This window comes from Clarias gariepinus, chromosome 3 (genome assembly GCF_024256425.1).
Source record: "Clarias gariepinus isolate MV-2021 ecotype Netherlands chromosome 3, CGAR_prim_01v2, whole genome shotgun sequence".
Taxonomy (NCBI): domain Eukaryota; kingdom Metazoa; phylum Chordata; class Actinopteri; order Siluriformes; family Clariidae; genus Clarias; species Clarias gariepinus.
The window spans coordinates 14,198,457-14,215,060 of NC_071102.1; the positions used below are offsets into that span (position 1 = coordinate 14,198,457).

Consider the following 16,604-nt stretch of genomic DNA (forward strand, 5'->3'; position numbering starts at 1 on the left):
AGTCGCTAGTGGGTAATAAAGTAGCATATAAGTGCAACAGTAGTTATGGCCCTAGCAGTATAGTCACAATATGTATAACATCTGTTATATTTCTGGTATTATGCAGTAATTCATAATTAGTCATTATTTGTAGCTGGAATTAAACATTTAGAAAAAAAAATCTTTGAAATTTGCTTCTAGTTTACATGTGATGCATGTATGTGCTTTTGCATATTGTTTTCCTCACATGTAAGGTTGGGTACTTTGGCAGTTTCTTTTTTTTCCACCCTTGCTCTTGTGAGCTGAGGCTGATGTAAGTATGCAAAGAAATGCATGGTAACATTAATATCAAGCTAGAAAGGGTACAAGTATAAAGAAAAAGAGAAGAAAAGATCAGATACAAAAAGGATGTGAATCTTTTCAGTTTAATCAGACAAACAACCCGACCAAAGAAACTACAAAATGACTTCGTGTTGTATGCATGTTGCTATACTTCTGTGGAGACAGTAGCATGAAAATTTTTAACTTCCATTACAATTTAAATAAACCTCAACAGAAAACATTCAGATAAGAACACTCTTCTAGACATCTAATGAACTCCTCACTCTACAATTCCAGTGAAAACCATAACTTAAATGACAAAAAAAAAAGGAAAAGAAAAATCAGCTTTTAATTCAACTGAAGGCTGCTTCAAAGAATTAATTTGTTTAGACTTATGTTTGGTCATGGTGGCAAGTTCTACATGGCTCCACTTTTTAGGATTTCAAATTCACATTGCGAAACAGAACTTGGAAGTAGAAAAAGGCAAAAACTGTACAATTTCTTACTATTAAATACAATCACTCTGTACCAATAATGACAAACATCCCACAGGTAAGTTTTTCAGAGTACATTTAAACAAACAGCAGCTTAAAATCTAGATATAAAATGCCAAAAAATTGCAATGCTAAACCCAATTTGTCAACAAAATGACTTTTTCGCTAGCAATTAACTGTTGAAATAAAAGCTAGTGATAACAGGGTGCCAAATTTTTCAGAAGGGGAAAATATTTGAAAAAGAAAAAAAACGAAACATGAAAATATAACTTGTAATCAGGAAGAGAGAAGCCGTGTTTATGAAAAGAAGGTTTTACTCCTTAAATAGTAGACACAGTAAAGGTAATACTACAAAATCGAGCTGTGGCTAGACTGACAAAGAACTGAAACATTAACAGATTTGTCAGAATTGGGGAGAAATGTGGGATTCTTTCCGTCAACCATTCAACATACCAAAAATTTTTCTAAACAGAACAGCTGAAATTTGCAAGGACTGGGTAAAGTTGACTGTCTAATGAGAAGTCATTACAAAATCCATCTACAAAGTCCACTTTCAAACAGTTTAACACGTGGTTATGACTAGATTTAAAATCAATTATTAAAACGGGACCACATTGGAAGAGCAGACAGACATGAAAAATACATAAAATATGTGACCAACAGCAACATGCAAAACTTTTGGCACCATTTTATTAATTTTATAATTTTTGTCTTTTTTTTGTTTTTGTTTTTAAACAGAACTAAATCACATTTTGCTGAGGATGTCAGTGCAGTTACAAAGAAAAACATGCATACTTTCATATATACTAACTGTGACATGAACTCAATTTTGCTCATTTTATGCACTTATTATTTTAGACTAATCCTGATTTTCACACAATAGAAAACAAAAAAAGAAAAACATGTGCCTATGGTAATTGACACACTAAATGGAAAAAAGTAAATTAAAAAAAAAGGTAATTCAAGTGTCTGTCACACTATTAACGAACTCCCAAAAATATGCCATCAAAAATCATGCCGACTAACCTAGCACAACATTACAAGGTTATCCTCAATTTCAGCAAAATGTGACTGCAAAAAACCCTAAAAAGGTGTACAAGTGAGAGATAGAGGAAAACACACCCACACACAAACACACACACACACACAAAGTGATTCTATAAATGGATTGGCTGCTTTCAGAGGAAAACAAATGAGTAAGAAAAAAACAAAACAAAAAGAGTGCACTAGATAGACTGCTTTAAAACAATGAAAAATAAAATTAGCTAAACAAACAAATTTAACTGGGTAATGAAACGATGAAAATTAAAAGCCTTTGCACAATCTAGTGGTTATGTTTTGTAACTTCTAGAAAAATAGACTCTGTTCTGAACAATATTCAAGAAACTTTTTACATTTTAGTTAATAACAGCAGTCTTTCTAGCGCCCTCTATTGGCAGCACAAACAGAAATGAACACCACACAGAAAACAAACAAAATAAGTAACCACTAAGCGTCAAAAGTTAAACAAACAAAAAAAAAAGGTCAAGGGTGAAAAATTTCAAGCGTCAGAGAAGCGAAGAGGACAACGGACTGGACGATGAACTTTTGACGTCACATCGACATGCTAGGGAAACGATGAACAAACGGGCACGAAGATATCTAGAACAAAACAAAAAAAATAACGAACAACAAAACTAGGTTAAAGCCACAACAGAAAAAAGGAGAGGAGAAGAAACAGAAAATCATGTAAATGATTATCTCTGCATGGAGAAGGTGGGGTAGGGGGTCACAGGTACACATTACTTACTTTGGATAGAACATTGAATGCAACACAGGGGATAAGAAGAAGGAAAGTGGAAAGGAGAGACAAGCAACATGCCCAAAAGGAGTTAAGGGGAAAATTTACATTCAACACCACCAAGAGACAACAAACAGTGTCTACCACAGCTAAAACAACAAAACAGGGATTATTATTTTAAGTAGGTAGCTAGGGTTTTTAATATACTTCTGAAATTAAGAAAATGAAAAAGCAATTGCCATCAGCAACATTCAAACCTAAGCTGATGATGTTTCAGCTCAGGACTTCACTTTTTTTTTAAGTGCCAACTCAAATGGATGTAATTTCAGACTTAAAAAACTCTTTGTGCTTTAAAGATTTTCCAGACCTCTTTAAGTGTACATAAGTTCAGTTTGTGCTTGATCTCTGAATCATATCGGGTAATGCGATAGACAAAGTGAAGGCAGCTTACTAGTTGTGCATATAGGTCCTATAATGGGCAAAAGTGGCAGAAATGGTTCGATACATTTACAGTCTAGAAACAAAACGCTAATAACTAATGACAAACAGCCACAGTATGAATGTTTAAGTTGCAAGAAATTAAGACAAATGTATCCAACAAGCAGCTTGTATAGGACTGTTTGGCACATCAGTAAAACTATGCAATGATACCGTCAGTGTGCAGCTGCTTATTTTAAAGTTTCTAACCCAGCACTTCTACACAATGACTTTTCCTTGGACTATAAATCAGCATTACAACAACAATGATGATGATTTGCCCCCCCCCCCCCCAAACAAGTATAGAGCAGTAGTAATAATAATAGGTTATGGGCAGAGTCCACAAGAAACATAATCTTTGGATTCAGAAATGGACATTACACTAGAACGCCCTTTAGGACTGACTTGGTTTCATACAATTGTGTTTTATGTAAATTGTTTTACAGAGGCACAGACCATGGATTGAGCATTCACAGGACCAGAATTGAAACATTGAAGGAGTTCCAGGGTTCAGACTAAAGCTATTGTGGCTCAAGAATACATTAATTCAGTTATATGAATACTCAGACGTTAATATTTTATACAAAAGATTTTTTTAACCAGTTTTATAATTTGATTGATTAATACTCATTATCGTAGTAAAACTAAACTATTTTCTTATTTGTTCTGAGTGAAATCGTACAGGAGGCCATAACATACGTGATATTAAATTTGACTATACCAGCTCATATTCAAAAGGCAAATGCAAGAAAACTTTCTTGCAATAAAAAAAAAAAAAAAAAAAAAAAAGAATATTGCTTATTTATAATATATAACGTGGTGCTGTAAATCAGTCAGTGATTTAACTGGGCATATAGTTAAACTAAATTTTAATTTGTGCATACGATGGTACATTCTGTCAGCTATACTACTCATTGAGGAAAAAAAAAAACTGCCACCAAGAGATAAAAGGTATTGTCCCTGCGATTAGTTAGGAGATATATAATTTAAAAGCTTTCATGATGTGCATTTATGAGGCTTAGGGGGCTTCTTTCCCAATCCTACGACAACTTTACCTGAACCCTGGAAGAGCATCAGAGAGACTTCAGCACCCCAAGAACTATGCATGAACTCTTGATACAATTTTGAGTGTTGGACAAAGACAATACACTTAGCTAAAAAGGGCCACACGCCTGTTGCTTTAACAATTTGTGAATGTATTCACAAAACTTTACATCAGGATTCTACAAAATACTGTTGAATTTTCTGAGTGATTATTAAACATTTTAATTCAGAGAAATAATTTACGCAATATTATAAAACCTCTATAAAAATAGAAAAAGGCATAATAGTTAAGTAATATACACAATCTGGTCAATGGTTTCTCTTTCATGTCCATAAAAACACCAAGACCCTGTAGGCCTCAAATATTGATGAAATGATTAATCTTTCCTTGTTATGATAAATATTTACTAATCATAATTGATTCATGAATACAATTTTACGTGTACAGAGTAACAGACATGCGAAACCTCGAAATAGGAAGGATGAAATCAAAAAGGGGTAAAATGAAAGTTACAGTGGGGCAAAAAAGTATTTAGTCAGCCACCAATTGTGCAAGTTCTCCCACTTAAAAAGATGAGAGGTGTATAATTTTCATCACAAGTATACCTCAACTATGAGAGACAAAATAAAAAAAAATATCTAAAAAAAAAATCACATTGCAGGATTTTAAAATAATTTATTTGGAAATTATGGTGGACAATAAGTATTTGGTCACCTACAAACAAGCAAGATTTCTGGCTCTCACAGACCTGTAACTTCTTTAAGAGGCTCCTTTGTGCTCCACTCGTTACCTGTATTAATGGCATCTGCTATCAGTATAAAAGACACCTGTCCACAACCTGAAAAAGTCACACTCCAAACTCCACTATGGCCAAGACCAAAGAGCTTTTAAAGGACACCAGAAACAAAATTGCAGGTGCACAAGGTTGGGAAGACTGAATCTAAAATAGATAAGCAGCTTGGTGTGAAGAAATAGACTGTGGGAGCAATTACTAGAAAATGGAAGACAAACAAGACCACTGATAATCTCCCTCGATCTGGGGCTCCCGCAAGATCTCACCCCGTGGGGTCAAAATGGTCACAAGAGCTGTGAGCAAAAATCCCAGAACCACATGGGGGGACCTGGTGAATGACCTGCAAAGAGCTGGGACCAAAGTAACTAAGGCTACCATCAGTAACACACTGCCCTGCCAGGGACTTAAATCCTGCTGTGCCAGACGTGTCTACGTGCTTAAGCTAGTACATGTCCAGGCCCGTCAGAAGTTTGCTAGAGAGCATTTAAATGATCCAGAAGAGGATTGCCATATGGGAGAATGCCATATGGTCAGATGAAATCAAAATAGAACTTCGTGCTTGGAGGGGAAAGAACGCTGAGTTGCATCCAAAGAACACCATACCTACTGTGAAGCATGGGAGTGGAAACATCATGCTTTGGGGCTGTTTTTCTGCAAAGGGACCAGGACAACTGATCCGTGTAAAGGAAAGAATGAATGGGGCCATGTATCATGAGATATTGAGTGAAAATCTCCTTCCATCAGCCAGGGCATGAGAGATGAACATGGCTGGGTCTTTCATGATCCCAAACACATTGCCCGAGCAACAAAGAAGTGGCTTCGTAAGAAGCATTTCAAGGTCCTGGAGTGGCCTAGCCAGTCTGAAGGGAGTTAAAAGTCCATGTTACCCAGCGACAGCCCCAAAACATCACTACTCTAAAGGAGATCTACATGGAGGAATGGGCCAAAATACCAGCAGAAGACAGAAAACGTTTGATCTCTGTTATTGCCAACAAAGGATATATAACAAAGTATTGAGATGAAATTTTGTTAGTTTTCGACCTAATACTTATTTTCCACCATAATTTGCAAATGAAATTCTTTAAAAATCCTTCAATGTCATTTTCTGGATTTTTTTTTCTTATTTTGTCTCACATAGTTGAGATATACCCATGATAAAAATTACAGGCCTCTCTCATCTTTGTAAGTGGGAGAACTTGCACAATTGGTGGCTTACTAAATACTTTCTTGCCCCACTGTACTTGCTTATTTCACAATAATATGTTGAAGTGCAAGATAAAAAAAAAATAATAGCAAGTGTTTTTTTTTTTTTCTTCAAGCACTATCTGTAATTTTAGACAGACATCACACTCAGGATGCAATTATTGCTGTACGCATACAACAACCACTTGGACTGAATTAAAAGTAAAACTAAATAACCACCCTTTTACCACAAAAAAAAAAAAAAGGCAGGCAACTTGAATGTCATCTCTCCAAAAGTTCTCCATAATACTTTGAATGTCATTTCCGTGGCACGAAGTGACTTCAGCAGTGGATAGTGATTAATTAAAATGCCTTGGGCGAAAATTAAAGTGGCTTGTGTCCTTGAGGTGTCAAATAAGGGAATGACTGCATGTGAAACGCATACAAATATCTTTAATCTTTCCAACCCAAAGGAAATTATATGAAGGACGCTCATTTGGTACTTATCAGCTATTATGCTTCAGGCTAAATTTCAGTTAATTCGACTGATCAAAAAATGACGCAATCCTGAGAGTAAACATGACATCCCTACATCTCTGTCAACTGACCAGCTTGTGCGGAGCGACGTAATTTTATGTGCTTAAAAAAAACCTGCAGGAAAAAAGTAAACCAAATAAGAAATGGTGTTTTTTTTGGTAGGTGGAAAATAAAATACATTTAATGAAAACCACTAACAAAGAACTTTGTCATCCAAAAACAAACTCACATCAACCTATTTAAAATAAATTAGCAGTATTTCAAATAAATAAATAAATAACTGAAATAAATAGTCAAAACAATAAAAAAAAAGGCATCTATGGAAACAGAGTCTGATGAAGAGCAATTTGACATTCAAGATGCTCCAAATCATGGTGACAGAACGATTATCGATTGCATGTATGCAGCAGACCTCCAAATTCTATTTAAAAGGCAGCTTACAAGGAGGCATCAAGTTTGACTATCCAAGTATACGATTCGAGTCAATAGTGTAAACACAACAGGTAAATCTGCAGGAACATGACTGGGATGAGATAATGACTGTGGAACTGAGAGCAGTCAGTGACTGGCTTTCATTGTGCAACATCTTTAGATGAACGATTTGTACACAGCAAAAGATTAAATATGGCACCAAAATGGTAAGAAACAAAAGTATCCAAAACATGAAGCCTAACAATTTGAAAGAATTTCTTAGCTGAACAACTTCAATTTTGCATGTTGCTTTTCCTTTTCTTTGTGATGTTTTTTTTTTTTAAGAAAGAAGATATGTAGGAAAGGTAAACAGGAGTGAAGGAACAGTAGGAGAGGGTTAAGGGTGGGGCAGGCGTTTGAACTTTTTCCAGTGTCACACTCAACTTACCAGAAACACATTTTCAAACCAAGTCCATTTTAGAGTAAAAGCACTCAATATGGCTTGCTGTCGTTTTTGGATCGTTTTAGTTGAACCTTCAGTCGTTTCATTCCGATCTGAAAACCGTTCATTGACTGAATGGCCGCCTGGGATGAAACGGGATTGTCGTAACTCACAAAGCCTGCAAATAAATAAATATTTTTTAAATGGATGAAGAGCGATCACAGTTGAGCATAAACAGAAAGAGTAGCACGCATTAGCTAAAAGTAATTAGACTAACCATAGAGGAGCAAAATTATTTTACACTGGTACATCTGTGTATGAATTTAATTGGTTCTGAAGGCGAGTACATAAGACAAAATTTTGTATTGTGAAATGCATTTTCGATCTAAAGTAATGTAAATGCAGATAATCTGTTCCAATGCAGATAATCTGTTCCAACCACCCAAAAAATTACCAACATTTTTGCATATACAAACAAAAAAGATAAAAAAAAAAAAAAAAAAAAAAACAACATGTAAATGAAGTAAAATATAAAATAAACAGACATTAAACCTGACTTAATTTATGATTCTTTTTTGGAACTCCCTGCTTTAAAAAAAATAAACTGACAGTGTATTTCTGTCAGTGTTTTCTTCTTGCTAGCAGCATTGCATAACATTTTGGGACTTATGGTGGTATGTATTCACTAAATCTTGCACAAATTGCCAAAAAAAAAAAAAAAAACCCACAAAAATATGTAAACCCACTTCGCTTTCCACCAATACAAAACTGTTTTTATTGGCGACTAAAAGCATAAGTTCCATTGCTCGTATGCTGAAAAATTCTTTGCATGCCGAGGCAAGCCTTTGCAATAATTTCTATTCTTATATAAAATATATATAAAATTCGCAAGCCGTCCATATGCTGACCTACCACTGCATTTATTTCCATTCCTGGATGGGTTTTCCAAGCCATCTTGGAAAAAGTAAGGGAATATTTCACTAGCCCCAATATCATGAACACCCACGATTTTTGGATCTGAAGTTTGAACTTAATGTTTAGGCAATATTCAGGAAGCTCTTCCCGCTACAGTGTAAACTGTATATAAGTAGACGCGTTACCAAAAACGCAAATAAATAGGTGTGAGGGAAAAAAAAAAAAAAAAAAAAAAGTCAGTGGCAACCATAATCCATTAACATCTTACCAAAACATTTGCTGAGGTTAGTCTGTTTGTCTATGAAAACCTTGGCAGAGATAACATTGCCAAAAGGCATGAACATCTGAAGCAAGTCCTGGTCACCAAACTCCTGTGGCAGGTGATAAATGAAAAGATTTGCACCTTCGGGACCTGTGGAGGAATACAGAGTAGAGTAAGGGGGAAAAATGAAGAGTGGCTGGTTTAAGAAAAAAAAGGGGGGGGGGGAATATTTATCAACTATCAAGGAATAGTGCAGGGGGACATATGAGAGACAGATTCATAGGACTGAATTAACATTTTTTGTGCTAGTCTCAGGGCCTACACTTTGGGGACTCTCTGTGGTGAGAGAAATCCACTGTAGGTTTCTGGCAAACTAAGTAGTGTTCCTAAATAACGAACACTAATGGTTTAGAGCCACACTGCACAGTAGTATGCAGTTTGGGATTCAACCTAAATATAAAAAATAAATAAATAAAAATTGGTTCAAAAATACATTTTTGTTGTCTTTTAGCCCATATCAGCCAGTAAGTGCCCTCTGTGACTGCCTGGTCCAGCAGCGGTGCGCATGCATTGCTAACTTGCAGTGGTATTTGTGCTCATTCGCCAGTGAAGGACCAGCACGAAGCGTGCCCTGTCTGTCTGGGAATTCTCCAAGCTAGGAGAGCACTAGCGGAGCCCGAGTCATGTGCGCTTTGTCGCCAGCTCCGGCATTCAATGCTGGAAAGACGGGTCACGTTCATGGAAAGGATCCTGGGGAAAAATACAGTCGCTCAGCAGGACCCCCTCCTTTCTGAATTAGCAGTCCCAGCTTCGCTTGTGTCTGCTGACGAGGATTTTTCGTCAGAAGCCGCCACGCTTAGCTGGGCAGATTAATTGAAGTATTTCAAGGGGTCGGAGGGCCGTGAGCTCTCCTACAGCGCTGGCCAGCAGCCAGGCACAGAGCAGCATGCTTTCGAGGATAATGACGTGCTCGACATTGGGCTAGAAATGCATGGCTTGTTGGAAGACGAGCAGGAAATTTTGCCGCTCACTCAGAGCTCCGCTGCTTCTGCGTTAGCCGCTCGGGACAACACTTCATTTTTCGCTCTCCACAGCCGGCTCAAAAACTGTCAAGGTTTGCGTGATTTTTTTTCCCCCCTCCTAAAACGACAACCGTTAAAAACTGCTTGCCCATGTTTCTCGACTTTGTCGGTGAGTTACCATAGTCATGGAGCAGTGCCCGGTTACGGACAGTATTTGGAATTGGTCGGAGCTATAAAAGCAAGACTAGTTAGCCCACCGCCAATAGAGCCATTTTTGGCTGCTTATTTGGCACCCTTGCATAATCATGGAGTGTCTGGCCCTACTGTCCTTCCGTCCAAACACTTTAGATTCTCCTCTGCCCAGCTGGAGAAGCTTTACCACGCTCAAGCGGGCACTGCTCGTGTGCTCAACTCCGTTAGGCTGCTCCAAACGTATCAGGCAATGTACAGTATTTGGCAGAGCTCAGCTCACTGGTGCCTCAGGAGAGCCCGTTATGTGCGCTGCTTAACGAGGTCAAGACTACATTTTGCGCATGTCTTGTGTGCGTCTCTCTCCCTCGGGAGAGGGATGGCGAGCGCAGTGGTAGCACAGAGGCATTTATGGCTCATGCTCTCTGACATCCAAGATAGAGACAGGGCCGTCTACTTGGATGAACTGCTGTCTGCTGAGGGTTTGTTCAGCCAGTCACTCGATGCCATTTAGGCAAAGTTTGACTTCAAGAGGAAACAGGCTGAAGCGTTGCGAGACATCATTCTGCGACAAGAGGTAAAGCCCAAACAGGCTTGAAGAACGACCACTCCGCGGCCCCCTCATAAAAGACTCCATTTACCCACTGGTGGCAGCTAGCTCGAGCTCTCGCCCGGGGAAGCAACAGCCTATCTAGCAAAACCCTCGCAGTCCGCCTGGAGTATGGGCCCCCCACCGGGCCTCCGGTAGGATTTAGCGACTAGGAGGAAGAATCCCAACTCCTCCTAGCTCAGATTTTAAAGGAAGAGAAGCTCTGGCAGCAGGGAGACCTGCTGAATCTGGGGACGGACCGTTTATCCAAAGGGGGCCTGCTTGTGAGGGACTGGAGGTTATCTGGGAGTGCTTCGGCAGGGCAGCAGTGGATCTTTTTGCATCCAAATAGAATGCTTACTGCCCACTATTCTTCTCTATAACAGATCGCAATGCCCTTCTGGGGATCGATGCGCTGGCCCCCAGCTCTATTGTACGCTTTTCTTCCAGTAGAACTGATTCTGCCTGTCACAGAGAGGGTGCGCTAGCAGGGCATGTCCCTAATCCTGGTGGCCCCCCTTTGTCTTTTTTACAAGAACTATTAGAAAAAGGCCTTTCCTTGTCTACTATTAAAGTATACTTGGTGGCTATATCAGCCTGTCATGTTGGTTTTGATGGAGTGTCACCAGGGGCTCATCCGCTGGCAGTACGATTTTTAAAAGGAGTACAACGTCTGCGACTCACTCTGAGGTCGAGTGTTCCATCTTGGAATTTATTGTTAATCCTCTGTGGTCCTCTTTTTGAGCCAGTTGAGTCTATAAATATGAAAATTCTTTCATATAAGACAGCACTTCTTCTTGCTTTAGCGTCTGCTAAACAAGTGGGTGATCTCCACGCTTTGTCCGTACATCCATCTTGCACGCAGTTTGCTGCTAATGGTTTAAAGGTTACTCTACGACCAAACGCAGTCTATGTACCCAAGGTGGTCTCCACTGATTATAGCTCTATAGCTCTGCCCTGTACGTGCACTACGGGTCTACATGGACCGTACAGTAAATATGCGCTTATGTGATCAACTGTTTGTCTGCTTTGCCAGTCCAGTAAAGGGTAAAGCGCGGTCTAATTAGCGGCTTTCCCATTGGATTGTGGAGGCTATTTCATTAGCTTATAGCAGTAAGGGTGTCCCATTGCCTCAGGGTGTGAAAGCGCTGTTCAAAGGGATGTCCGTGTGTGCTATTTGCGCGGCAGCCAGTTGGTCCTCACCACACACTTTTGTCCAATTTGACTGACTTGAAATAATAGCCCTCTCAGTGGCTCATTTTGTCCTCTCTGCGTGGTCCATGATGCAGTCGAGTAGCTATGAGGGTTCTTGTGGCTAACTTTGGTAGATGCTCGGCAGGGCGTGAATATATGTCCATACAATATGTGTTGTACTGAGTGAATTGACAAAGGAAATGAATTATGACTATAACCCCTGTTCCCTGAAGGAGAGGAACGAGGTACAACACATTGCTGCCCCGCCTCACAGTTACGCTCGGCGAAAAGCGGCTGTCGAACTGAAAGCCAACCACGGTGACGATGGTTTATAGGTGTAGGTGGGGCTACACCTACGTCACCCCAAGTTTGCCTGCTTTAACTATATAGGTGGCTTCAGCCAGGACACGAGATATCCCATACAATGCGTGTTGTACCTCGTTCCTCTCCTTCCCAATTAACCATATGAGTATTAAATTAAAATCAACTCAGGATCCATTACAGCCAAATAAACCGACGCAGTAATAATAATTAGCTGTGTTACGCTTAATACTGACCTTCTTTCTGGCTGCCAGCAGCACTGATGCTCTGCTGAGAAAGTAGGCTCTGGTTATAAAGACTGGGTAGGGCAGCGGCTGCGTACTGCTGGATCCCAGAGTAAGCTGCCTGTGTCAAGGCCTCCATGGTGCTGCCCGATCCATTAGACAGGCCTCCGCTGCCCAAGCCGCCATTCAATGCAGCCATGCCTACGGAAACACGGCATAGATGTTTAACTGTATTTTTTAAAAGATTGTACTTTAAATACTAAATCCAAATTGACCTTTTTTTCTTGTTTTGTGAAAACACAAATATATAAGAAATTATATATAAATATAAGAAATTACAGTGAATATTTGTTAAAATATTTCTCTCCTACAATTGTCATGGTACGTTCTTTGTGCATTTGCTTTCTGGAAGGGCAAGTGTTTGTGTTTGCATGCTTATGTAAAGCATGTATGTTTCACGAGTTTCTTACCTGCTAGTGAACTCATGTTGAGGCCAGCACCAGCACCTGCAGCCAGGGACTGCAGAGCACCCAGAGAAGCCATGGGATTTACAGATGAATTAGTACTCGAGGTGGGAGAGGAACCTGCTGTAAAGAAAGTATAGAGAAGAATAAGGACAGATGGATAAATACCAAAAGACTACAAAAAAAATATTTAATAAAAGAACAAGGCATCTATGATCAAAAAAGTGAAAAAAGAGTGACCTGAGAATTTAAGGAGATTTCCCAGTAAGCACACATTCAATAAAACATTACAGTAAACATGGGTATTTATAAAAAGAAATAAAATACTAATAAGCCCAAGGCAATACAGAGAATACCAGTGACCTATTAGTTTTAGCCACTGGGCAAAAAGTCTGTCCACAGGTCAGATATAGTTGGTATGTTGCAAAGGCAAAGCTGTCCACAGGAGTTTAAATATGGTGAAAATTTCTAAATTCTTTGTGGCAGTTTTATAAGTGAATATATTTGCTGGGAATTTCCACAAATAAAAAACACACATGGTTTAAAAACTGGCAAAAACCTATCACATTAAATTAACATTGGTTTTCATAGCCAACTCCAATGAGATTGGAAAAAAAGGGCAAAAATAAAGAGCAGTTGGTTAGGGCAGATACAACAAATGTTAGTGTTAATGCTATACTACAGTTCTGGCTACTGATGGAAAGCTGGCATTATTGTTTAAGAGAGGAGATAAAAAAGCAGAACGAACCCTTGCAGCCTTCCCAGGCAGAGAGAGACTGTTGTCCGGAGGCCGTACCTGAGCTAGTAAGCGCACTAAGTGGCGAGCTGGACGTTGTCAGTGCACTGCTGCCGCTTGGAGTTGCCTGAGTGGCACTCGCCGCTGCTGCCAATGCAGCCAGATTCTGCATGGCATTCAGACCTGAACATGTATGCAGATATAAATCCAAAAAGATTTTAATTGATAAAAATAAATTTCAGACATACGAACAAGGTCCGTTTTGGGAGCACGTTCGTAAATCGTATTTGTTCTTAAGTCAGATAATTTGAGTCTTACAAGCCTTTGACAGAAATATACAATGTTACGCATACCAATTTATTTGACTAAATCTCTTTCCCCTTTCCCCACACTGCCATCATGTGGCTAAAAACTGTAATCACGCTTAAGGAAATTAACCTCAAATATTTCTAAGATAACAGTGTAGTCTCTGGGCCTCCTGGACGCCATTTTGTCTCAGAGCTGTTTCACACTATTGGTCTGTAAACTCTTTCTTTTAAACTGATTCATTGAAAACAGTGAGGACTACTCATTTCTCCCGTACCCTCACACGAAAATAATATACCAGACTTTGGACATTTTATACACTTGCACACTGACATTATTGTATATAGTTGTAAATATTGGTATCTGGTGCACTGATTTTTATTTTTTGTACAATACACGTGAGCTACTTCCGTGATTTGTTTGCATCTACGAATGTTCATAGAACCCCAATTCGTTTGTATCTGCAGAAATTCCTAACTCAAATGAACACTAAAAGGATGTTCGCAAGTCGGGGACTCTGTATTCAAGTTGTGAAATTAAATAAGTAGTGAACTAAGCTGTTAATTTCCTCCAATATTAAACTGTTAAATTCTAGAAGTTAATGGACATTAACAGTATAGTGTAGGCATCCAAAGTTATAGACGTTTGCCTCTTTTAATACAGGCCTGGGTAAAGTTCAGTAGAAATCTGAACTGTTTCCAACCTCACCTGCGGGCAACGATAGGAAAATAAGATAATTAAAGTAATTAAAGTATCATTTGTAAACATAGATCAGCTATGTCTATTCTAATTTAATTCTGACAACTAATCCTTAGTCTATGAAAACAAATACTGAAAGACATAAATTAAAAATGAATACAAAACAGCATCAGGTAATGACTTTGCTATATCTTGTAACTCAGTGCAATTTGACCAATCAGCAACCAAATAATTAACATAAAGAGCTGAAAAAGTTTTAACTATTTTCATGGAACCTAAAGTATTTTTTTTTAGCTGTGTACTTATATATGTACTAAATATTAACAGGTTTACTTAAAAAGTAAAAAAAATAATAATAAAGAAATAGTTTTTTAATTTTGCAAGTAAAATCACCTACCCATAAGCACATGTAAAATACTGCTAGCCATTACAATTGTTTATACTAAGTAAAAGAAGTTCTACTGTGCAATACAACATTGAGCAGTCATCTCACCTGACATAGGGTGGAGATTGTTGAGAGCATTCCCCGAGGATGCGGATTGTTGCAGGAGCTGCAAATAAAGCTAGACATTACACCAAAACAGAGAACACAGAGAGAGTCAGGACTGCTTCCAGGACTGTGAGAAGAGGAACGAGAAGTGGGACAGGAAGAGAAAGAAAGTCAAAGTAATGGAGGAGGAAAACGAACAAACAAACAAAGGAGAATTTGTGAGGGAATTCGAAACACTGGATCAAACGCCAGCACATACATGTATTACTGCAAAACTCAAACGTATTTGCGATATGAAATCAGTGTCTATTTGCTGGTTTATACTGGTACACTGAAGGATGTGACTGAACAGGAAGAAACGGCTAGGACAAAAAAGAAAAGGAAAAAAAAAAAGTGTGTTGTGTGTTCATTAAGTGCAGCACCATCAGGCACTGATGGGTCAAGAGAGCAAGCAATCAGAATCGTTTTCTTTCTTCAATCTTGTTAGCTGTATTCAACTACGCAATTATTTAAATAAAATACACTGCACCCTACATTTTACATATGGGTTTTTGTTAATAAAATTTAATTTTTGACAGCCCCTCAATTTAAAACCATCTATAACGCCCCTGCACATCAACACTGTGCTGACAAAGCAGTCTTTAACCTGGTTGAACTCAGCATGCAGCATTATAATGAGCACAGTATAGAGTGGTTCGGAGAGGTAACCGCTCCTCAGCGGGGTTAAGGAAATGCATGCTCTCACATTTATATTTTATCATCAATCTATATTCCCATTAGAAAGAAAAAAATGACATTTGAAACATCCTTCTGAATATTACATGACACAATTGATAGTACTAGCTGTGCACAGTGAAAAAGCCTTAAGATAGAGATCACTCTCTTTCAAACGTACAATATCCGCAACTGGCTTTGACTCATTTTTTAGCATAACTTGTCCTTTACTGTTCTCCTCTTATATCACAATATCAGTCATTTAAAACCCTGAAGGAAAGTTGAGTCTCCCTCGACATCACATCCACTATTTTAATTTTGCTTTGAATTGTTTTGCAGCGAAACACAAGAGTGCACACTTTAGGTCTTGTTCACACGGGCGTTAAAATCGAGCGTTTTTCTGCCGTTCGTAGCATCCGGTGAACGGAGATCAAGCGCAGTGTGTTTTCTACACATAGGAGTCAATGAGAGTGTTCACACGGGCTTTGGTGACGTGCGTTTGTCCGGCAGCGCGTTTATACAGCATCAAAAAAACGTTGCATGCAACATTTCCTTGGCGTTCAAATCCCAACGAACGCAAGGAAACCGCTTCTAGTGTGTTTTCTTCACGTTCATTTTACGCTTAGGAGGACCGGATATATCCCATGATCCTACATGCTATACATAGGGAAATGCGAAAAAAGGCCAAATAAAATAAATTGTTGAAAAACATACGCGGAAATTTTTTTTAAACCACCAAAAAAAGAAAAACCTTTCTTTAATCTTCTTTACTACCTTTCTTTAAGTGGTTGTTAATTTTACTAGTAACATTTATTTTCCTTTGTATTTTGTTTCTTTTATTAATATTTATTTCTTATATATAGTTTTTTTTTTTTTCTTTTTAAGGTCACCGGCGGTCGTATAAGCATTTCACTGCATATCGTACTGTGTATGTGACAAATAAAATTTGAATTTGAATTAATCCGAAGTTGTGCAGTCAGAGAGTGAACTCGGTAGCGGCGGGCTTTCATATCCAGTT

The 16,604-nt window shown here is 38.5% G+C and overlaps 1 protein-coding gene across 7 annotated transcripts in view; it reads right to left on the minus strand.

The window, feature by feature from the left end:
• Window positions 1–388: 388 nt before the first annotated feature.
• The window catches only part of celf1 (cugbp, Elav-like family member 1), a 42,108-nt gene continuing 25,892 nt past the window's right edge, over window positions 389–16,604 (minus strand). For 2 of the 7 annotated variants that reach the window (XM_053492858.1, XM_053492856.1), the window contains exons 8-14: window positions 14,876–14,945; window positions 13,390–13,560; window positions 12,648–12,764; window positions 12,190–12,378; window positions 8,645–8,788; window positions 7,468–7,639; window positions 389–2,435 (exon numbers count right to left, since the gene is read on the minus strand). In XM_053492858.1, coding sequence (XP_053348833.1) covers window positions 7,512–7,639; window positions 8,645–8,788; window positions 12,190–12,378; window positions 12,648–12,764; window positions 13,390–13,560; window positions 14,876–14,945 — 819 coding nt within the window. In that variant the 3' untranslated portion in view covers window positions 389–2,435; window positions 7,468–7,511. The remainder of the gene's footprint in view (window positions 2,436–7,467; window positions 7,640–8,644; window positions 8,789–12,189; window positions 12,379–12,647; window positions 12,765–13,389; window positions 13,561–14,875; window positions 14,946–16,604) is intronic. The other 5 variants (XM_053492859.1, XM_053492862.1, XM_053492860.1 and 2 more) reach the window with 4 other exon arrangements.